General features: G+C 39.9%; 2 protein-coding genes across 8 annotated transcripts in view; both read left to right on the top strand.

Annotated features, from left to right (window-relative positions):
• Positions 1-2640: 2640 nt before the first annotated feature.
• Positions 2641-15514, top strand: Mtp (microsomal triacylglycerol transfer protein). Its single transcript, XM_067766882.1, has 7 exons — positions 2641-2872; positions 8799-9332; positions 9403-9695; positions 12075-13181; positions 14486-14844; positions 14909-15076; positions 15146-15514. Exons 1-7 carry the CDS (start codon positions 2809-2811, stop codon positions 15294-15296), a joined length of 2676 nt encoding a protein of 891 aa, XP_067622983.1. The 5' UTR covers positions 2641-2808; the 3' UTR covers positions 15297-15514.
• Positions 15515-21085: 5571 nt separating this feature from the next.
• The window catches only part of sky (GTPase-activating protein skywalker), a 424014-nt gene continuing 421252 nt past the window's right edge, over positions 21086-23847 (top strand). For 6 of the 7 annotated variants that reach the window (XM_067766884.1, XM_067766890.1, XM_067766895.1 and 3 more), the window contains exon 1: positions 21086-21509. The gene's annotated coding sequence lies outside the window, so the exon portion shown is untranslated. Of the gene's footprint in view, positions 21559-23847 lie in introns of all 7 variants that reach the window. The other variant, XM_067766885.1, reaches the window with a different exon arrangement.

Raw genomic sequence — 23847 nt, forward strand, 5'->3', positions numbered from 1 at the left:
ATTAGAAAATTACATTTGTAAGAAGCTTATATTAATACATATTGTGATTGCTGGAAAGAGGATGAATTGTTTGATTAATACAATCCCGTAAAACAAACAAAAATTATTAATGAAAATGTGTAGAAGCAATTTAAAATTACCCCGCAAATGGGGCATTTCAAATTAATTTCGGCAAAAGTACGATCTGACGTCTCTTAATTTTTCTATTTTCTATCCTCTTGGGCCGGACTATGATGTTGAACTCGAACATCTTATTTTCAACAAAATATTTCTTCATTGGTGTCATCTAGCGGTGAATAGCATGCACCTGCAGTTAATGGAGGCATCTATAAGTCACGGTGAAATGTTTCGTGCTGCCATGCGAAAAAAGTTTGATGTAATTAAATTAAATAAAACTCACTTTTTCCTAAGTCAAATATCTGGCAGCAACTTTATGCTTTATAGCGGGGATACTATGATGGTGTTTTGGAACCAAACTTGGGCCTTTTTTGAAATGTAGTCCACTGGATTTAATATCACATAAAGCGTCATATATAACTGTCAATGGCGTCGCATTTATAGAAGAAACGCGCCAACAACTTGATGTTTTTAACCAACGTATCATTACTTAATGCTGTACAACAGTTATGATTAGCAGTTTCCACTAGTGCTTTTTAAGCCAACCCCTCTGGTTTTAAACAACTTTGTACTATTCATATTTTTTTTCTTTATCATTGGTGTCGAGTTTTGCCGGTAATGTTTGAGGTCAGCCCAACCGCTTTCTAATGACTCTTTTTTTTATATAATCACTAAACACTCAATCGAAACAGAGCGTTGGTTAAAAAGTTATAGATGTTAACATCAAAAACGTGTTTGAAAAAAACTTGTTATAAATATTTTTTCAAAGAAATTTTTTTAACTATATACACCTACATAAATATAATGTATATAAATGTACTTAAATTATTATTTCCATACAAACATAAAATAAACCAGCTGTGAGGGAATTGAAGAAGCGGTTAAAATACAGCCATTCTCTCTCATATACAAACGCTGATTTAAAAAGTTCAAGTTTTAAAATGAAATGGAAAATAGCTTTTCCTGTTTTTTTTTTTATTTCTATTTCATTTTTAAGGTTAAATATTTTAGAAATAGTTTTCCTCAACGCTACTAAAATATTTATTTAGAAAACTTGAAATTGACTTTAAACTGTAGTTTGTCATGGCAAGCTTGCCTTAATATTCTTTTAAAAACAATTGCAGAGATTCTTGTTGGGATACAGAGAACATTCATACTCATATACGTACTACTTTATTTTTGCTTGGTTTCAAAGGACAACAATTCCAACACAAACAATTTACTACGTGAAAAAGTGAGACCAATACTACACACAACTTTAATGAAATTGACATTTTAATCGTTGTATTTTTTTCATATTATTTTTCTTAACACTTTTTTACAATAACATAACTGAAAATAAAATAAATAAATAAATGTAAGGCGCGATAACCTCCGAACAGATTTAGGGCCGAGCTTCTCTTCCAATTTGCGTCGTGCTCCTCTTGATTTTCCCTACAAATTGGCCGGACGGGACCTACATGTTTTATGCCGACTCCGAACGGCATCTGCAAGGCAGACGAGTTTTCACTGAGAGCTTTTCATTGCAGAAATACACCCGGAGCGCTTGCCAACACTGCCGAGGGGCGACCCCGCTTAGAAAATTTTTCTTCTAATTGAAAAATCTTATTTCTAAAATTTTGATGTTGCTTTGCTCGGGGTTTGAACCCAGGGAATACGGTGTGGTAAGCGGAGCACGCTACCATCACACCACGGTGGCCGCCACTGAAAATAAGCGGATAAATTATTGCATTTTCTTTGGAGATGAAGAAAAATACAGGCTAAATACACAAAATTTATCATTAATTTGAATCCAGCTAACCAGCAAATTACGCCACACTACTTCAAATCGGGATGAGCACCCATAAATGTGTGCACGTGGTTAACAAAGGCATCAAAAATACAACAATGACATGAAACTGATTTTGCATTCTTGTATCTCTTGACAGGTCAAAATTTTAATTTACCGCCTTCGGAATGACGATATTCCAACCATGTATTTTGACACCATCATTTTTCGAAGTGTACTAGCAATCTACCGCTGTCTCAACATTTCCGAAGTCAATTTCGACAACTTAATATTAAACTATAGTTGGACACATCCAGAATTTGTTTAGCGCCGCTAAAGGCCACCAATGAAGAAAATGGATTTGCGCAAAAATACTTCGTGGACTGAAAATTAAGAGCAATATGCTCAGTTGTTACTGTGTTGTAGTTGTAGCGATAAAGGCACTCATGCAAATTTTGAGTAGTGTTATCGATGTTGGTGGCCCTTTGGCGGATATAGATCCGGTACGCTCCGGTAACAAGCACAATTAAGGTACAAGGACGACCATCTCGGGAACGATTTAATATGGCCATATTATACCTTCTAGGCCATAAGCTCACATTCCTTAGTTCTATGAGAAGTTTCAAAAGCATGTGGTTACTTTTGAAAGTTTTGGTACTTTTTACCAAAGTATACAGCCTTACACATTATTTAGTATGGCAACCCTCCTATCCAGTGCTGTCGCTGTCAAGGCAAACAATCGCCTCTGCTACAGATGACATAGATTTGACTGCCGTCACACATATATTTTTAAAGTCGGACTTTATTGAATGAATTTGTGGAAGTTGTGATTGAAGAACGTATGGAGTCAATAATTACCACTGTTTAAACAATTATAATTAAGTTACACCGGCGAAAGTTTATTAATTTCAAGTGATATAAAAATGTATTGTAAGCAATCTTTGGATTTACGAATGCCGGCGTTGTTTATTTTCTTTACAATACTGGGTGAGTAGTAAATTAGTTTACCTGTTGGTTCCTGTAGTAGACGGGAGAGTTTGGGTGGGTGGCATAAATAAGTACTAATTTGTATTATTTATGAATGCCCGCTTCTCTACATACATACATACACACATCTCCATATCGAATTAATGATTCCATACACAAAAAACGAAATTGGTTGAATGGGAAAGATATAAAAAAGTGGAATCTGAAAAGAGAATTAAGATAAATGACCTCTTTGTATTAGTTGGACGACTCGGAAGTATTTATAACGTTAAATTATCTGGGTAATAGTCTAGTTGAGGGGTCGACTGCTAATACGCGTCAAAAAATATCGAGAGAGGTGTCAAAAGACGCGTATTAATCTCGAGAACAATAATCCGAAGGCGAAAAAGAAAATTTGTTTATCGGTCCGGAGATATTTGCAGTTGAAGTTGGCGATTTTCATGTGGTTGTGTTGTGTTAGTGCCCCCAAAAAAATTGTGCATTGTGGCGGTAGCCACGGTTATACCACACACCCGGACTTGGCATGGCGTAGCCCAGGGTTATTTTTCATAAGCGCGGCCGAAGGCAGCCAACACAGAAAGGTGTTCTGCGCAAAAATACTATGGATCCCACCCTCGGTTTCGGAGGTACCCGCGGGTCTTTTTCGGTTTTTCGTTAATATCTTTTGAACGAGTTAAAATTTTTCTTTTCCGCCTTCGGATTATTGTTCTCGAGATTAATACGCGTCTTTGGCACCTCTCTCGATATTTTTTGACGCGTATTAGCAGTCGACCCCTCAACTAGACTATTACCATTATCTGGAGGGAGAAGTTTGCGGCAATGCGGATGACTATGCTTTGCTAACATTGAAATCTTACTTCCTACGACTAAGGCCACCGGGTAGATATCTACTGTCTTGGAACATCGTTTTCGTTTATTACCCAATAATCAGTGATGTACCTTTGACAGGCTTCTGTCCTTATCGAACTCAATCGCTTACGACTAAGGGCACCAGCCGGTCAATAAAGACATAGACTGTATGTGTCGGCTAAGAGGCTTGGAATATTCCTGCGGTAAAGCGTTCATGTTATAAGAGGGGACTAGAATCTAAAGTCCTAACTGTTTGAGTGGCCAAAAAATAGCAGAAGAAATGAATTAAGGATCTGCAAAATGTACAATTTCATTTGCCATAGGTTTTTGTTTAAGACATTAAGTTCATCACACTGCTCGTGTTCTTTGCATTTCTATGCTTATCTTCGTTCGGTGGAATTTGAATCATATTAAATGAGATAACCTTTGTTACTAATCTCCTATCCGAAAACTACGTATATATATTTGTTCTAGAGAAAGTCATATAAATATGTACATTTTTACAGTTCTAGCTGCTGATTATAGCAAGTGATTAGTATGTATGTATGTACATTTGTGCTTCTTAAAGACAACAGAAACCGATAAGAAGATACAAACATTAACGATGGCTGCCTAGTGACGTGTTCTACGGTTCAGCTTGATAAGAAAACTATAGCAGCAGAAACATGCAATTTAATAACTATATGAGTGCAAAGAACAGATAACTAAGAATAACTTCCTCAAAGGTAGAGGGCCTCACAAAGTAGCTATGATCTTCGACTATCGAAATTTCGCAACCAAGGCAGTCGGTTCTATGTACCGGAGCGACTCGGGATTTTTCCCGACCAAGGACTGTCATTTCAGTGTGACCCCATTTAATTTGTTTCGTCCCTCCCACAAATTGTCATCCTCCCAGCAGCTCCTTGCAGCAGGACTGCTACATATTCTCTTACTCCGGGAAGGTATCGAACCCAATCCGGGTCCGTCTCCTGACCCCGGTCCTGAGAAATGGTTTTGCTGCATTTGCCAGAAAAGAATCTTTTTAGGCCGGTCATACTCTGTTCAGTGTGTCTCGTGCAAGGGATGGTTGCATCGGACAGGTTGTTCTGGGCTTGATCCCAAAAGCCGACGTCCACGCAACTTTTATAAATCTTTTGTGGCTCCTTGCTGCTCACGCCCAAGGGCGACCCGTAGTCTACGCCTAAGCGCCCCCCCCCCCCTCCACTACCTTCCAGCCGCCTCGCTGCTCAGCAATCCACAACAAGTACCCGCTGCTGCTCGCGCCCCACGGCGCCAACAACTCAAACAGCTGATACCACTCATAACTACTACCTTCGTAGTAGAGCTGGTAGCAATGCTGAGCATCAGCCCCTGCCCCCGTCTTCCTCCCCCCCCCCCCCCCTCTTTTCTGGCAGCAATCGTGCAGGTCAGGGAAACAGACTCTTAGTCCCTACCTCCGTTTGCACCGTCTGCTAGCACAGAATATATAGGTTTGCGACATCCGCTCAATGCAGCTCCTGCCTTGGGTGGTGCCACTTTCCTAGATGTTCTGGTCTCCGCGACGGCAACCCCTCGACGGGTTTCATCGCGCCATGTTGCCAGGTCGCAAACCCAAATCATCCGGGTACCCCAATGCTTGCCCAAGGGCGCCCAGTCCCAAGGCCACAACAGCAATTGCGTCCTGGCCTTCCACAACCTAGGCGTAGTCACCCGTCACTTACCCCTAGAGTGGCGGCGTCACCCCTCATGGACTTCAGATTTCTGCAGTTAAACTGTAATGGACTAACTGGGAAGATTACGGAGGTAGTCGATTTCATGAAGCGGCACAACATCTGCATTGCTGCGATTCAAGAGACTAAACTCACAGCGAGATCTGCATTGCAGACCTGCTCTGGGTATAATGTCCACAGGAAGGACCGCGAGAGCGGAAATGGAGGCGGCCTCGCGTTTATTATACACCACTCTGTGCAATATCATATATTTGATCCTGGCATCGACCGCAGGGACAATGTCTTAGAACGTCAAGGCCTATCTGTCCGGTCAGGCGATGCAACCCTAGAAATCATCAACATCTACATCCCTCCTGCCATCTGTTGCCCCAGTGGATACCGCCCTAATATCAGGGCCTTACTCACTGGCAACAATCGCATTATCTTAGGCGATTTCAATGCCCATCATGATCTATGGCATTCAAACTTGCGGGCGGAAAGTAGGGGTGAGATGTTGGCGGATCAAATAGAAGAACAGACGTTCTGCACAATAAACGGAGACGCCCCCACGCGTATGGTAGGAAGCTGTCACAGCTCGCCAGATATCTCAATCGTGAGCGCAGAACTCGTAAACTGCGTCAACTGGCAGCCGATGGTAACATTGGCATCCGACCACCTGCCCATACTTATTTCGCTTGAGCGTACCGCCGATTTCATCGTCGCTGAAAAACTCACTTTCATAAACTTCAAAAAGGGAAGTGGGAAGAATATAAATCCTTTACAGACAGCCGCTTTGCTGACCTCCCTATCCCGACTGATGCCCGCCAAGGGGAGCGTGCCTTCCGTAAGGTCATTAAATCCGCCTCGGCACATTTCATTCCCGCCGGGAGAATTCCCGAAATCCGGCCCCACTTCCCGGCGGAGGCCGCAAACTTAGCGAGAGAACGTGACCTTATAAGACAGCTTGATCCAGGCGACCCCCAAATAAGGGATATAAACCAACGCATCAGATTGCTTGTGGATGAACACAAGCGGGCGAAATGGGAGGAGCACCTAAGAGGTTGTAACCTCTCTACCGGTGTGGGTAAACTTTGGTCCACCGTAAAGTCCCTATCGAATCCGAATAAGCACAAAGAAAGCGAGCGCTTTCTGCCGACACTATATAATGCATCCTACGGTCGACAAAGATAGACGGAGAGGCAATAGACGCACACATAAACACAAATTCAGCGCGTCCCCAATCACCATCACCGCTAAAGAGGTTGAGGACGCCATTGGTCGTGCTAAACCATCCAAAGCAGTGGGCCCAGACGGCATAGCCATGCCGCTGCTTAAAAGACTAGGGAAATAGGGTTTCAAATATTTGGCGCATGTCTTCAACCTGTCTCTTTCCACCTTTGTCATACCTGAGAAATGGAAAATGGCCAAGGTGGTCCCGCTACTAAAGCCTGGGAAACCAGCTAACATAGGTGAGTCGTATCGTCCGATATCTCTCCTATCGCCAGTGGCAAAGACGCTTGAAGCCATTTTGCTCCCTTATTTCCAAGCAAATTTGCAGCTAGCCCCTCATCAGCATGGCTTCAGAAAATTCCATAGCACTACCACCGCGCTAAATGCCATTAGCACCCAAATAAATTGCGGTTTAAATCAATACCCCACCACAGAACAGTACTCGTAGCGCTAGACCTATCAAAAGCTTTTGATACGGTCAACCATGGCTCGTTACTGCAAGACCTGGAAGGGTCTACCCTTCCCCATGTCTTAAAAGGTGGACCGCAAATTATCTGGGTGGTCGGCAGGCATCGGTGCAATTTAGAAACGAAACATCAAAACCAAGGAGAATTAAACAAGGGGTGCCACAGGGTGGTGTCCTTTCCCCACTTTTGTTTAATTTCTACATATCTAAGCTACCTTCACCACCGGAAGGAGTCACAATCGTTTCCTACGCCGATGACTGCACAATAATCGCCACAGGCCCAGGCCCAAAGATCGATGCGCTATGCAATAAAATAAACGGATACCTACCTGATCTCTCCAGTTTTTTCGCCTCGCGAAACCTGGCATTATCACCGACTAAATCTTCCGCGACCTTATTTACAACATGGACGCCCCAAATGTCGACCATTTTGAACATCCACGTCGATGGCACTACGCTACCGACTGTCCTACACCCCAAAATCTTGGGTGTGACGTTTGATCAGGATCTACATTTTGGTGAGCACGCAGCCGCAATTGTTCCGAGAATTCAGAGCCGTAACAAAATCCTCAAATCCCTCGCTGCCAGTACTTGGGGAAAAGATAAAGAAACGCTCATGACTACATACAAAGCAATTAGCCAGCCGATTACGTGCTACGCGTCACCCATATGGTCGCCAAGCCTAAAAATCACCCACTGGAAGAAACTACAGGCCTGCCAAAATACTGCTCTCAGAATCGCCACGGGCTGTCTTCTTATGTCCCCAGAACACCATCTGCATAATGAGGCGATAATTCTCCCCATCAGGGAGAGAAATGAGATGCTGACCAAACAGTTCCTGTTGAATACCCAGAAACCTGGGCATCCCAACAGACATCTGATTGATGAACCAGCACCGCCTAGGGGCTTAAGGAGTCATCTCCGTAAGCATTTTGAGGAAATACGGCACCTGAGAACCCAGCCGTATGAAGTGAAAAAACACAAGCAGGTCCTTGGTGAACTCCATAAACAGGAGTCGGACCTTTATGCCGGTGAATCCAGTACTTAACGAAAATTATCCAAAACTCGCGGAAGAGGAACGCATACTCCCCAGGGAAACGCGTGTCACTCTTGCTCAACTTCGTTCTGGATACTGTAGCAGGTTAAACTCTTACCTATCCAGAATCAACCCCGACATACAAAATGTATGCCCCGCTTGCAATGTGTCCCCACATGACACCAACCATCTCTTCAATTGTAATGTGGAACCAACGCCTCTAACACCCCTTTCCTTCTGGTCCACCCCTGTTGAAACGGCAAGTTTCATTGGACTCCCGTTAGAGGATATTAATGACAATTTGTGATCGGTCGGGGCTATTAGGTGGGGCGAGCATTGCTACAACAACAACAACAACCTTATCTCTGTGGCCCCACTTTGTTGAAAGTGCAATCTTGCTTGGATGCTCATTAGAGGATATTGATGAAAATTAGTGAGTGGTCGCACTGCTACAACAGCAACAACCTGAGTCAATGTGGGCCTAAGAGTTGGTGTATATTGAAACTGTTTTTCCCTAATTTCTTATGAAATTTGGTTTGTAGTCCTAGCAAAACAAAATTAATCGCTCAAGGACTTGACTCAGATTAATTAAAGTTTTCGGCATTAGGCACTAGTCATATTAAAAAAAAAATTAATAACCCTTTTTTATTTTTCCAGTTTCTACAGCGTTAGCCAACACTGCCTTCCTCATTCCACCAAAAAGTCAGCATTTCTTTGAGCTCACGAATGCAGTGTCCATGCACGATTTGAAACGCAACAGCACTGAAGACGCCAGCTACATTTTTCGTGGACAATTAAAAATAAACTCCGTATGGAATAGTGCGAAAGAACAATTATTAGAAGTTTACATTACGTATTCAAAAGTCAGCGCTCCAGCGAAATCACGCAAATCCAGCATTAATGCTGAAGTTACAAAAATACCCGACCGTCCATTCTATGTAAGCCTAATTGATGGAAAGCCCAATAAAGTCATTGCGCACACATCACGTGACCAGTCACTTTTAAATTTGGAGCGTGGATTTGCTTCCCTCCTATATTTGGAGTATAAAAATGGTCCTGTCACTGAGGTGGATGTATCAGGCAAATGTAATGCCTTCTATGCTGTAAAGTCAGCCACTCACATTGAGAAAATTAAAACGGATTGCTCGCATTGGGATTTAAAAGTGCATTACAGATCGGAGAAAGCATTGGGTGAGTGGTAGAATTTTGCATTTTCAATAAAAAATTTCTATTAAAATTTCTTCTTTGTTTTATAATTTAGGAACCACGCAAGTGTCACAAGAAATCGTGGAATATGAATTAAGTCCTCAAGGCACACTTAAGCAAGCCATATCCTCGGAGAAACATCGAATTGCTTTGGCTTCGAAACCAGATGTCGGTAGCGAAGTTAGTTCACAGTTTAGTGTAACACATTTGGTAGAGAGTTCAGATGTGGTAAAGCAACTAAAATTTGACACACTTGATGAGGCAGTTAAAAGTTTGTTGGAATGGTATCGCGTATTTGATATTGAAGCGGATGGTGATGGTGCTATTAGTGAAATCAAAGATGAAAGTGTAAGTTTGTAAAGCAAGAAAAGCAAATATTTTTTTTAATTTCTTTCAACAATTTATAATGACGAAATTCATCAACTAATAGCATTTATGTTCTGAGTCTTATATTTTTTTCTTTTTGTGCCAAATTCTTCGCGCCGTTAATGCATTTTTTCTGAATTTAACCTTAGAGGAGAAGCTTTATTTTTGCAATGATAATCAAAAACATTCGAAAATATCTGAAATTGAAAATCATAACTTAAGTTTTGAACTATTATTAGCCGTTCAGATAAACGCGCTAATACCACTCGTACCTTCTCCGGAAGTAGGTCTTCTCATCGTTTGTTAGATGAGCGCAAAAAATCGGTACGTGTCGTTTTGCGTGCGACTTGACTGTCACCAAGTAATGCGATTACATCGTTGGGGTGTCCACGTTGTAAGTTTTGCTGTTGTGTCCTTCGGAAGTTGATATATTGAGTTTTTATTCTCAGTTTACCCATATTGCGGGATTGAGTTGATAGATCGAGTTCCTTTTTCTCAGATTATCCATGTTGTGGAATAACACGACATGACCACATGACAACAAGTTTCTGGTATTGGACACTAAGAATAGAGTTCGCCGCCATACGACTTTGCCCATCTCGATGAGGCTGGTTGAGTGCCTGTTGATGCTTTTTAGTATGTTTTCTCGCTGGCATACAGAGGCCTGCTCTGCTGGGTGTTGGAGCTAATTTCATGATCTATTATTTTTTTCGTTGCTATCAGGGCAAATGAGGTAAGCCTAAATGGTCTGATGAACTTTGTAGGATGCCTTATTTCCTATTTTGGGTATAACTACCACGTTGGCTCTCGTCCACACTGTAGATGCTTCCTTCTCGAAAAGAGACACTGCAGGTATGTAGGCCGAGGATAGGCTATCCCTCGTAACTCTAGTAAGATGCAGGATTTCTGGCTTCCCGTTGGGTAGATCTGGCCCGGTCTCACTTCAAGAGGAATGAACTCTGCTGCTTGCGTTATCAGACAAATGCGCTGTCATGAGAGCGCTCGATCTTTCTTCCACTGTGCTGGAATAAACTCCGTCTATAAGCTATCAAATTCATTCTTATCTGCTATTTTGCTAATGCTGAGAAGGGACGCAGGTATAATTGAAATTCCTAAAACTCTCTTAGCTTTTCTTTGACATCTGTTGTACTCTGTTAGATTTGTTGCATATTCATCCCAGCTGTCAGTATTCCCATTTGTGAAGATTTCACGGAACAACAGAGTGATGATCGTTTTGATCCTGGTTTAGAGATTCAGCAGCTAATGTTGAAGACATCGGATAATACCTCTTAAGCCACGATGTATGTATGTATGTATTTATTTGAAAATTTGGCTGCCACAATATCAAATTATTTCTCCGTCCTTCGAGGTACCTAACAGCAGCCGTGTTTTTTTTTTTACACGCGTATACGTTTCCGTTTGCGCGTAAAAAAAACGCTTATCCTCGCTTAGATAATGCTTAGGAGACCCATCTAGCGACAGTGGTTAAATAACCAGCTACAGCACAGGGTGTACCGAAAGGCGGAGACACAACCATCTGATGGCCATAGTGTATAACATATAGCTGAATCAGTTGCGAGGAATTGTGGACACGCACCATTTTAAGAGGTGATACATAGAAATAGTGCAGAGGTGAAACATAGACACATATTTCAGGTATATCTGAGTATAATGCGTATTGAAATTTAGTAGTACTAATTTTATGCGCAACAATTTCAGAGGTGTATTTAAAGTTTGAGGCTTAGCTGTCCATATAAAGTTTAAGCTTAAAAAATTTAACCTTAAACGTCTATAGATGTAAAAAAAACACATCTAATGATTCAAAACAGGCATGCTTAACCAACGAACCGATACCATTTCGTTACGATAATCTACGTTAATAAACGAAACAAAGTCATTTAATTCAATTAACGTTAATTTGACGTTCTTAACGTTAATAAATGAAACGAAATGACTTTGTTTCGTTTATTAACGTTGATTATCGTAACGAAATGATATCGGTTCGTTGGTTAAGCATGCCTGATTCAAAGTATTTCGAAAAAAGGACATGTTTTTAATTTGGATTTCAAAGCGGTTCTTCTTCATGTAGCAGTGCTTCGCCCCATCCATTATTACGATCACTCATAAATTGTCAGTGATGTCCTCTATAGAAAGTCTAAGCGGTCCTAATAGGTAGTCGGGAAGTTTTACTTCCCAGTTATATTTAAATTGTATTTGAGGTCGCTGCAAAGTTTCTTCTATGGTATGTTCTAATCTACACAGTGTTAGAACATTTCTTGATTGATTGATTGAAGCTTCGTACTTAATATTTGTTGTTAACCTACTACAGGCCTAATGTGTACTTCCTCGTTTTGCTTTCAGCTAAAAAAGCGCCTCTCAGCTCTTGATTCTGAATTCAAGGCCGAACGCATTGGGAATCATTCACTCGCGCTGGCAATCGCTGAACTGGTACCATTGGCACGCATCACCAAGAAAGACGAATTTGTTGAAATCCTACAAGCTCGCAATGCAGATTCCATAGCACCAGTGATTGATCTACTCGCCGCCGTACAGTCCATCGACGCTCACAACGCCATTACCGAATTATACAATTTCAATAGCGACGAAGAAGCAGATGCCGAATTTTTGGAGCACTATCTACAATCTCTTGCTGTGGGTACACATCCTGATCGCGCTATTATCGAAGATCTCTATAACCGTTTACATGTACAAAATGAAAATGATGAAATTAAAAATGATAAACTGCGTGATACCGTTATACAAACCATGGCCGCACTCACACGACAATCGGGATTTGATGCCAACGATTCATTGCTAAAAAATATAAGAAAGTTCTTATTGGAAAATCTCTACGAAAAGTGCACAGATATTGAATGTAAAATAATATTTATACGCGCTTTACAAAATCTTCAAGATGCGAGTACTTTGTCGACACTGTTCAAGAGCGCTTTAAGCGGTGAAACCGCAGCTGAATCGGTAGCTGCTTTGCACGCGATACAAAGTTTTCCTATTACCAGTTTTAACGAACAACATCGTAGGAGTTTTACTGAAATTTTTTACCAAACCAAAAGGAAGTATGACACGACAGCACGTATTATCGCTTTGGATATATTGATTGCTCTGAAACCTACAAAGGAGCAGCTTAATCAGCTACTCAATTACCTGAACTCAAATGACCATCATTTTGAAATTAAAACTTTTGTCATACAAAAGTTGAGTATGATTGCCGATAAGTGTGAACGATTTAAGGCTCTGCTAAATTCATGTATGGCTGAATTGCCTGAAGTGAATAATTACCATGTAGTTGGTCAAAAGGGCCTTACAACAGTTCTCACCCGAGAACTCTCTAAGTCGCCAGCTTTTAATGAATCGTTGTTAAGTGTTCAAGAGATTTATCAGGGTGTACTGAAGCGTGGCACTGTTGAACTACTACTTGGTGCAGACAAGGACGAGTTTAGCAGTTTCAAGGTAAGTCTAATTGTTAAAACTCATGGCATCAACTATACTATCATTCATTCCAATATCAAAACCAAACTCCTCCGGATACACGACTTGTGCCAGCTTAAAAATATCCCATAGCGGTTTAAACTTTGCTCCTGGATGTCCTTAGAACGTAGTTACTTACGTCTTCATTATGATTAATTTTGATTTCTCCAACTCTTGTACAAACTTTTTTGGAATGTTCAGTTCGTTTATATTCTCTCTCTATTCAAGGTTCCCGGTTTTCTACGTCGCCGCCGCCTTCTTTCCAGTTTTAATTCCTGTCCTTAAGACTTCGCTTCGTGAGGCACAGATAAATATTGCCCATGTCTGCGTGCTCCCACCTTACCACATATGGGATCATAATTTGGCTTTAGTTTCATAGGGAACAGTGCTCTAACCAGCACATCGAACAACTCCCTGTAGCTATCCCACCTTTCCATCAACGACGAGTGTAGCCGGGCTTTGGCTTATCACCTTCATCCGTCCAACTCCCCGCTTGTAGCGATATCACCTTTTCTGACTTGCAATCCTATTTCAGCCTCCTTATCCTAGCAAAATTTTGATTATCCATCTTCATCGTCCCGGCGACATGAAAAAAACTCTGCCTGAGTGGTCTATTATTACATTCGAGGAAGGAAATCTTGCTCCTTGCTGACGAAACACTACGGTTAATTCCCCTGGTGGCCCGCTCTTCCCCAGCCTGCAAATCCGACGCCCTGCATGTCGAGTATATGCAAGCCACTCATCCGGCCAGCCACATAGTGGGTCGCTTTGTAGTTTGGTAAAGCCTCCTCACCTAAGGCAAGTTGGCGAAGGGCCCCATATTATTAAGGGGCTCAGAATATTTTCGAAGTAAGGCATATCTTCTCATAAGAGGCCACCAAAATCTACAGACGAATAATCAAAAAAGTGGTTCCCGCTGCAGTCAAACTAGTGCCAGAATATTTTATTACTGGAGCGAACCAGATTTATATCCGCCAAGAAATAAATAAAAAAATCTTCGGGAGTTTTACTGCCAACAACAACAACAACAACCTTGCTGAATTTCCACTTGTTAATGAAGTTTGTCTAGGAGCTGTGTCAGCTTCAGGGGTTCAGTTCATCAATATTCTCAGCTTTCATCATATTGCGATGTGTCTTATTTCGTACACACTCATATCAACATATCATCACTTTTTGTCTCTTTCTTCCTTCGACTGTTCTCTTCGAACTGTAGCTTTCCACATTGATGACGTTTGCATAATTTAGCTCAGTACAAACTTTCATAATACTTGTCATTTATTTTGCAGATCGGCATATACACAAGTGGCCTAACATCAATGGTTGGGGATGAGGTGCCTGAAGATGAGATTGACGACAGTCCAACCGCTGCCGGCATGGAAATATCTGTACAAGGTGTTCTCCTTCGACCCCTTGTATTCTTTTCTAGCAAAGCAGAACTAATGGGCCATGTGTGGTCTGGTACAGCTCAAGATCCAACTCCCGCTTTTCAAGCCACCATATTGTCCGAGGATCATGAGCACTACGTCATACTAGCGTCAGGTGCAACAGTTTATATGCGTGTCGTTGGCACACGTTCAGTAGACTTGAGAGGAATGGCCGATATTAGTTTATGGAATCGTAATGTATATACGCAAATAAATCAAACGTAAGTGAAATGCGATTATTTTTACCAAATAGAAATGTTTATATATAATATTCTGATATTGTAGTACTGGCGCTGCAATTGTTGGACATATGGTGGCTGGTTTCACTTATGCAAAAGTTGAAAACAAATTTACTGTTACCAGCGAACCGCGTATAGTTCTGCAGGCAGATCTTGATTTCTATTCGGGTATAAAGTTATGTCTGAAATTACAAAGACCGAATATGTTGCTAAAGTAAGTTATTATTACAATTTATATATCTACTGTTTATGTTTTAATAATCGCTTATATGTTTTCTTTCAGCCTATCCAACGTTAAATCAGTTTTTTTGACGCCAAATTCCTACTACAAACACATACGGACGAAAACCACCCATAAAATATTGGGACGCACTTTGGCCTTGAATCAAAAGAACAACAAAATGTGCAGTTTAATATCTGAAGATGAAATTTAAACTTGATCTGATTGTTCACCTATCTGCGGTGTTACACTCGTATGTAATACTCTATATTCCTTATTCCACGTATTCGTAATTGTTGGAGGAATCTCACATAAGAAACTATGGCCTTAATATTCAACGCACAAGAATGATTCTTTTAAGTATAAGATAAAATATGATATTACTAGCATTTATGATGACAATAAAAGATATACCCATTTATATATTTTGTACACACACAGAGCATACATTTTATTTATATGTAACAAGATTCGGGTTGTGACTGTTGTTATTGTAGCAATGTAGACACTCCCCGAAGATTTTGGCGATTGTTATCGATGTTGATGGTCCTTTGCCGGATACTGATCCGATAAAAAAAATACTTGGCGCGATTCACCTACGCGGAGATTTGCTTCTCTTCCTTTCCTTTTAATTTTCCCTACAAATTGGCGGGATGGGAGCTACATTGTTTTAGCAGACTCTAAACGGCATCTGCAAGGAAGATGCATTTTCACTGCGAAGGTTTCATGGCGGAAATACACTCGGAGTGTTTACCAAATCACTTCCGAGAGGCTATCTCGATTAGAAAAACTTGTTTCTAAATGAAACAACTTTTTTCTAAATTTTTGAGGTTACTCAGGGAGTTGAACCCTAGGACCCTCCGAGAGGTAGGCGGATCACGCTACCTTCACAACACTGCGGTGGCCGATCCGATACACTCTGGAAATTAGACCAAGACAGTGCTTTTCCGACCGCCTCGGGAACGATGGGGTATAACCACGCCGAACACCCCACGGTGACCCACTCCGGAAATCCAAATAAAGTTACGCAACCTCATCGAGAATGCGACATCTTTTGCGAGAGCCGCACCCGCAAGATGGTTTGAAGACTAACACAAGTGACGTCCTCAAAGCCGGATCTAAAGAAAATGCACGAGCGCTTTTTGTCGGCAACATCCAATGCATTCTAAAATAAAAACAACGTTGTGCCCATTAGCAGCATTTAGGGCAAAGACGAAGAAACGCATCTACGATATGGTCACCAAGCCTAAAGGTTACGCACTGAAAGAAAATACAAACAGCGCTACACAGTGAGGGGAGAGTACTCCCGTCTACAAAGACATGAAATGCTGAACAAACAGTTGAATGAATATGGACCTATACGCGTTGGCGACTGCGAGTACCGAAGAAGATTCAATAATGAGCTGTACGAGCTTTACGCAGACATCAACGTAGTTCAGCGAATTAAAACGCAGCGGCTACCCTGGCTAGGCCATGTTATGGGAATGAAAGATGTCGCTACGGCTAGGAAAGTATTTTTATCGGGATCCGCCTATTGAAGCAGAGGAGAGGGCAACACCCACTCTGCTGGAAGGACGAGGTGGATTTAAATTACCTTGGTGCGACCAATTGGCGCCAGTTAGCTGAGCGAAGAAGCGACTGGCGCGCCTTGTTGGGCGACCATAGCCGTTTAAACGGTTAAGCGAAAATTACATAAGTATTTGTCAGCCGCTTTGTGCTACGTGTATTCAGAATGCTCAGAGAGCTTAAAAGAAACACGCAGGATGTCTTCCTATATCGCCGGAACCAAAACCAACAGCTTCGTTTAATATCTCAGAAACTTGGACATCCTAACGGACAAATGATTTTTGAGGTCCCTCCTCAAAGGTATATAAGGTGCTACCTCCAAAAACGCTACGAGGAGATTCGTCACGCTAGAATCCTGCTGTTTGAGCCAAAGTCCAAAGCCCGAATGTCTTAGTAGAGGAAGTCGGATTTCCCAGGGAGATGGGCGTCACTCTGCAACATTTTCGATATGAATACTGTAATAGGTAAAACTTTTACTTATCCAGAGTCTACTCCGGCATATGCAGCGGAAGTCCTTGTGATTTGTCTTCACATGATACCAAACAATGCAATGTGGAAACAATGCCTCTAACACCTATGTGGAACCTAGGACTTACTTTAGATGATATCGGTGACAATTTGTTAGCGATCGCATCAATTAGAGGAAGAAGCCATTCATAGCGCCCAGACGTGAAATAACCAGATTTCAGTTGTGAATCACCTGCGCCATTAAAAAGGACCTGGGGTACTATGATCGGCGACGCACTCGAAGCTTTCGCTGGAAGACTCCTTATGTTAAAGCCGCGAGCGTGCTTCCAGCTTATGAGCTTAGTGATATGTTGAAGAAACACCTTTTGCTTAACTGTTCCCAATGGGTACATCCCTGCAGACCACTGTGGTTAAAAAGATATCTCGGTAATAGTCTAGTTGAGGGGTCGACTGCTAATACGCTACCTAAAATATCGAGAGAGGTGTCAAACGACGCGTATTAATCTCGAGAACAATAATCCGATGGCGGAAAAGAAAATTTTTATCTCTGTCCGGAGATATTTGCATTTGAAGTTGGCGATTTCCATGTGGTTGTTGTGTTTGTACCCCCAAAAAAAATTGTGCATCACTGGCGGTAGCCACGGTTATACCACACACCCGGACTTGGCATGGCGTAGCCCAGGGTTATTTTTTATAATCGCGGCCGAAGGCCGCCAACGCAGAAAGGTGTTCTGCGCAAAAACACTATGGATCCGACCCCCGGTTTCGGAGGTACCCGCGGGTCTTTTTTTGGTTTTTCGTTAATATCTTTTGAACGCGTTAAAATTTTTATTTTCCGCCTTCGTATTATTAATACTGATGTCAAGACGCGTCGTTTGACACCTCTCTCGATATTTTTGGTAGCGTATTAGCAGTCGACCCCTCAACTAGACTATTACCGATATCTCTTCTATGTTATCCAATTAACATATACTGCCCCGCAAACGTTCCACAAACAGTCGAAAGTTTCTTCCTATAAAGAGTCATTGTGAATCAAACTAAGTGTGATATCTTCTGCATAGACGTCAAAATTCCAAAGTGATTGGATCATTATAAATTTTACCAAGTAGCGCAACTAACAGCTGATCGGTGAAAATTCGCACATTCACACGAACAGTTCTCGACTCAGTTTCAAAACAAAAGTTTAGATTATTTAACTCAAATTTTAAAGTGAGATAATCTTTACGAGTTTATGTACATAGAATATATAAGGCGTTTTTGTTGTTATTAAAACAGTAGTTTTATTTTTATTAAAGCTTTTATCAATTTTTTTTTTAATTTTGAAAAAACTCCGAACACCATTCCTTCATTTTATGACATTCGACTGCCTAGTCCACTGCCTTCCACTCTATTCGCAACATAACCTCTGTTTAAGTTGCCAAACTATATAGTAAACAATGCGCTGAAGATAGCCATTTCTCTCGACCAGAGATTGCAAATAGATAGAGATGTGCATGTGTCTATAAGAAGAAGAAGTTGCCCAAATATACTCCATCTCTATTTATGTTTTTATACCCAAACAACCCTACAAGAATCGCTGATAGTTTTACTAATACACTCACACTTGTAATTGACAATGCTGATCCTGCGATGACGTAAACATTGATACTCAAATTTATGTATGTTCCTTTGATCGCTCACGCATGTCCGCATGTTCCCAACGACAGCCTATAATCATGAAAAAGGACTCAAACTGGGAAAGCTTCGGACACCTGGTACAGAACAAAAGAACATACAGCAGATACCATTATGAATGTGAGACAGATACATAATTCTCAACGGAATTTTATGTATGCGAGAACAGTTTATCCGATTTAATCATGTTGTCACTACTGACTGTCATATGACAATCAAATGATTATCACGGTTGTTTTGTTATTTTTTAAATGCCGCCATTTTCAACCGACGAAAACCATATAAAAAATAACACCCCTATTATGAATTTTCATACGATAGACGATAAACGCTTCCTAGCGTATCGTAAAAAATCAGCTTTCATATTGCGATTTCCACACGCCCGATAGATGTACTATTGTGAATGACAGCAGAGTTTTGTTTACAAATTTTTGTGAATCTATACGAAACAGATAGCAAAACAAAACGTAAATACTAACAATTCATTTGTCTTGTACGTAAAAGTGGCAAAAGTTTTTAAAAGCTATTATAATAAAATGTTTTATGCAACCTCTGTTACCTTTTATATAAACTCAAATGAACAAATTGACGGAACTTGCATAGATTCCACCGTGAGAAGAAAATTGAGAGATCATTCCAATCTTCTTGAAATGAACTCTACACTGTAAGTATTTGACATACTAAAAGTAAAAAAAGTTTAATAAACAAAATTGATGTCAGAGTATGTCTTAACAGAAATAGAAGGCAGTTTGCGCGCCCGTAAAAATAGGCCATCCATCCCAAATATTTTGAAGGTTTGTGCCACTTTAAGGCTTCTTGCCCAGGGTGTTGCAACAGAGTGTTGGGAATGAGGCTGTAGTTGGATTATTTTGGATTATGTAATAATTGTATATTTACTTTTATTTAAATAGTTCCCAACGTATCGTGGAAAAATTTATCAGCGATAGCTAGCGTAGAAAATTGAACAGCGTATGCGATAGTTAGCGTATGGCAATACCACGATAAACGATAAACGCTAACGATCGAGTTTCACACGCTAGAATTTATTTCATAATACGGTAGAACAGATTGCAAGCGTTTATCGTGTATCGTACGAGTTCATAATAGGGGTGTAAGTTAAAAAAATGAAAAAGAGAGCATTTCAAAGCTTCATGCTAAAAGAAAATAATATTAAAAAATACCAAAAGCTGTCTGAATGTATGGGGTGCACTAAAAAAATTGATACGCGAAAAATAATAGTGGTTAGTGGTGATTCATTTTTAAATGTGTTTCCGCATGAGGAAAGCGCTCTTCTGTTGTTTTGTTATTTTCTGAATTCAAATTGAACATTCTGAACTCGAATTCTTATAAAACTATTTATTTTAAACAATTAAGAAACACGTATGCTTTTATCATGTACAAAATTAAAAACGTAATGAAATAAAGTAAATAAAAAGCAAAAAGCATTGTTTCATTTTTGGCGGAATATAACAATGGTCATTTATGATAGTATAACAGTCAAACCTGATATCTACAGTAAACTATCATTTATGACACTTTTTGATAGTTACAGTGTCATCACTGATCTAGGAAAAGGAATGAGAGTGAGCAGTACGGCTATATACTTAATCAGTAGGCCATGTTGGTGTATAAGAAGGAGACAAAAACTCACACGTACACAGTTGTTTACATCACATTTGCGCAAGTCCCCTTAAGTTTGTGATAGAAAGTTTGTATGAGGCGCTGATCGTTAGGTTGACATTGCTGACAATCAAATGATAGTCATATGATAGTCAGTATTCTTGTAGGGTAATATGTTAAGGGATTTCTCGTCAACAACCCTCAATCAAGTAAATGCAACTCTGCGAATCGATAGCTAACAATCGTTTATCGATAGCTAACAATCGTTTATCGACAGCGGTTCTTTTTCAATACATTTATCAGCATTGTATACTATATAGTTTGGCAGCTTAAGTAAAGGTTATGTTGCGAATAGAGTGGAAGGCAGTGGACTAGGCAGTCGAATGTCATATAATGAAGGAATGGTGTTCGGAGATTTTTCAAAGTTAAAAAAAAAATGATAAAGGCTTTAATATAAATAAAACTATTGTTTTAATAACAACAAAAACGCCATATATATTCTGTATACATAAATTTGTAAGGATTATCTCACTTTAAAATTTGAATTAAATAATCTAAAGTTTTGTTTTGAAATTGAGTCGATAACTGTTCGTGTGAATGTGCGAATTTTCACCGATCAGCTGTTAGTTGCGCTACTTGGTAAAATTTACAATGTTTATCAGTCTTTTATTTTCCCTGTTTTAGTGCGCAACAAATTTTCGGAGTGAAAAGTTTATTGTCATTCATGTGAATTTCGATCGATGTAGATATCAAATTTAATTTCAATCACATAAAATAATTAACAAACCGACAAAAAAAGTTGTAACATAAACTTATTTGAAAAATAACGTCAATCGCGTTGTGAGAAAAAATTTGCAGCAAACATTTGGAAAACGAAATTAATTTAATGTGCATTCGTTTCGGATTGAATACAAATCGGAAACGCCAACAAATTGTAAAATTGCGTTAAAGCGCAATAAACTAAAGAAAATCGATTTTTCGTCTGTGAAATAAAAAGAAATTGGGGCACCTAAATTCATGCCCAAATTCGTAGTACGGCTGAGTTTTTAACTTTAGTGCAAATCACATGGGAATTTTCTTCATCAAGTGAAAAAAAGAGGTAAAACGGCAAAGGCATTTTTGTTCATAAGGTGACGAGCACACGAAAAGTAAGCAGTGCCGTTATTTATGCATTCCAACAAAATAAATGGCTATTAAATTGGATTAACCTCCAAAAGCATTGTAGTTAGTTTTTGTTGCTATCGCAGCTTTATGTAGCCAATGCGTTGAGTTAGCTGGTAATCGCAGTAACAGCAAATTATTGGGGGGGGGGGGGGGGGGGGTGCAGCAGATGTTGTTTTTGCATTAATGATTTGCTAATTGGAACGAAGGAGGTGTGATTCAGCAGCAAACGCTCAGCTGATTATAATTGTTAGCGTCTGAATCAAAATATTTGTCATGGATGTCAGCTGTGTTAATTGATAATTTGCCTTCCCTGCTTCGTATCAACTAACCTTGTCTCTCACAACAAAGTGCTGGGGGGAATATTTAGAATAAGGTGCCACGATTTTCCAACTTTTCTTTTTTTCGAGGGGTGGCGGGGGTCCTAAAAATCACAAAATTATCATCCGCAACTCTAGGAAACTCTTAGTTTATGAAATATAAGCTTTTTAATTTCCAAATTTAGTAAAATTTCAACTTAAGCCCTGCACTTAAAATTCGGGTCGCACATGTCGATAGCGGTATCAAAAGACGCGCATTTGCGTCAAGATTCAGAATTCGAAAGCAGAAACTAAATTTTTTATCTCGTTTAAAAGTTATTCGCGGAAAACCCGTCGGTACTATTCTCGCTTTTTTCGTTGTTGCAATTAAACAAACGAAAAGAAATGGTGGTGAATAGTGTTGGCAGCTCCGCAACAATATCTCTTTAACTTGGTAGAAGATTATAAGGTGGTGACACGTCGACATAAATGCAAACAAACATACACTATCAATGTATTTTGTTTTGTAATTCTCTGAATAATTTGAAATTAATGTATTTAATTGGAACAAGTGCAGATTATATACATTTGTCAAAAAAAAAATATATATAAAATTTGACTTTATAGAGATTTTTATGCTGATTCCAACGGTAATTCTGCGTAGAACGGATTTCTGCATAGGCGGCCTTCGGCCGCGCTTATAAAAAATAACCCTGGGCTACGCCATGCCAAGTTCGGGTGTGTAGTATAACCGTGGGTACCGCCACGGTGATGTCCTTCTGCGTAGTACACCCTTCTGCGCATCACCCCAAATAATATTAGACTACAATTATTAAAAGTGTTTTACAAAAACAAAATACATTAATAGTGTATGTTTGTTTGCATTTATGTCGACGTGCCAGCACCTTATAATGTTCTACCAAGATAAAATGATATTGTTGCGGAGCTGGCAACACTATTCACCACCGTCATTTGTTTTCGTTTGTTTAATTGCAACATCGAAAAAAGCGAGAATAGTACCGACGGGTTTTCCGCGAATAACTTTTAAACGAGATAAAAAATTTAGTTTCTGCTTTCGGATTCTGAATCTTGACGCAAATGCGCGTCTTTTAATACCGCTATCGACATGTGCGACCCGAATTTTAAGTGCAGGGCTTAAGTTGAAATTTTACTAAATTTGGAAATTAAAAAGCTTATCTTTCATAAACTAAGAGTTTCCTAGAGTTGCGGATGATAATTTTGTGATTTTTAGGACCCCCTCTACCCCTACAAATCAGCAAAAGTTTGAAAATCGTGGCACCTTATATAAAATCCAACCCCAAATCTGTGCTGCCACATCTAAAAAACGGAACAAGTGCAGAATCGAAAAATAACTTCTAAAAATACCTTTCATCTGATGTACATATATATATCTTTAACTTTTCTAGTCTTTATTTACCAAAAATTTGAAAAAGCTCTTTTTTGCATTCGTCAACGAGCTAATATTACCTCATCCACTAATAGTGAAACCGAGCAAAAAACAAGATGCGCAAAGGACAAAAAATGACCTTAATTCAAATGTAGACCCTAAAGAGCTGCAAATAACGAATATAGTAACTAGGCAAAGCGGTGTAGTGATAGTTGAAAGTAAAAATGATCAAGAACGAGATAAAATTAAAAATGCCATCGAGACTAATCTTGGAAATACATATGAGGTCAAGATCCCTAAGAAAGTGAAACCGACAGTTGTTGTATCGGGTATAAATTTTAAATATGATAGTGAAGAACTGGCGCAGAGAATTAAACGACAAAATGCGTGTCTTTCTGAAACGGACATTAAAATTTTAAAACAGTATGAAAAGAAAAAGGGCTCGAATGTGTATTACAACGCAGTACTGGAAGTGGACGTAGAAGCTTTCACGAATATACTAGCTGGAGAAAGGATAAATGTAGGCTGGGAACGGTGCAGAGTGTATGATGCAGTCCAAGTACTAGTTG

The sequence above is a fragment of the Eurosta solidaginis genome, chromosome 2 (genome assembly GCF_040869045.1).
Source record: "Eurosta solidaginis isolate ZX-2024a chromosome 2, ASM4086904v1, whole genome shotgun sequence".
NCBI lineage: Eukaryota > Metazoa > Arthropoda > Insecta > Diptera > Tephritidae > Eurosta > Eurosta solidaginis.

What these genes read in the sequence shown, in the direction of transcription:
- Mtp (XM_067766882.1), top strand. Translation starts at nt 2,809, where the DNA reads ATGTATTGTAAGCAATCTTTGGATTTACGAATGCCGGCGTTGTTTATT. An exon ending in TATTTTCTTTACAATACTGG is followed by an intron (nt 2,873 to 8,798) that starts GTGAGTAGTAAA and finishes TTATTTTTCCAG; the next exon opens with TTTCTACAGCGTTAGCCAAC. An exon ending in TATACGCAAATAAATCAAAC is followed by an intron (nt 14,845 to 14,908) that starts GTAAGTGAAATG and finishes CTGATATTGTAG; the next exon opens with TACTGGCGCTGCAATTGTTG.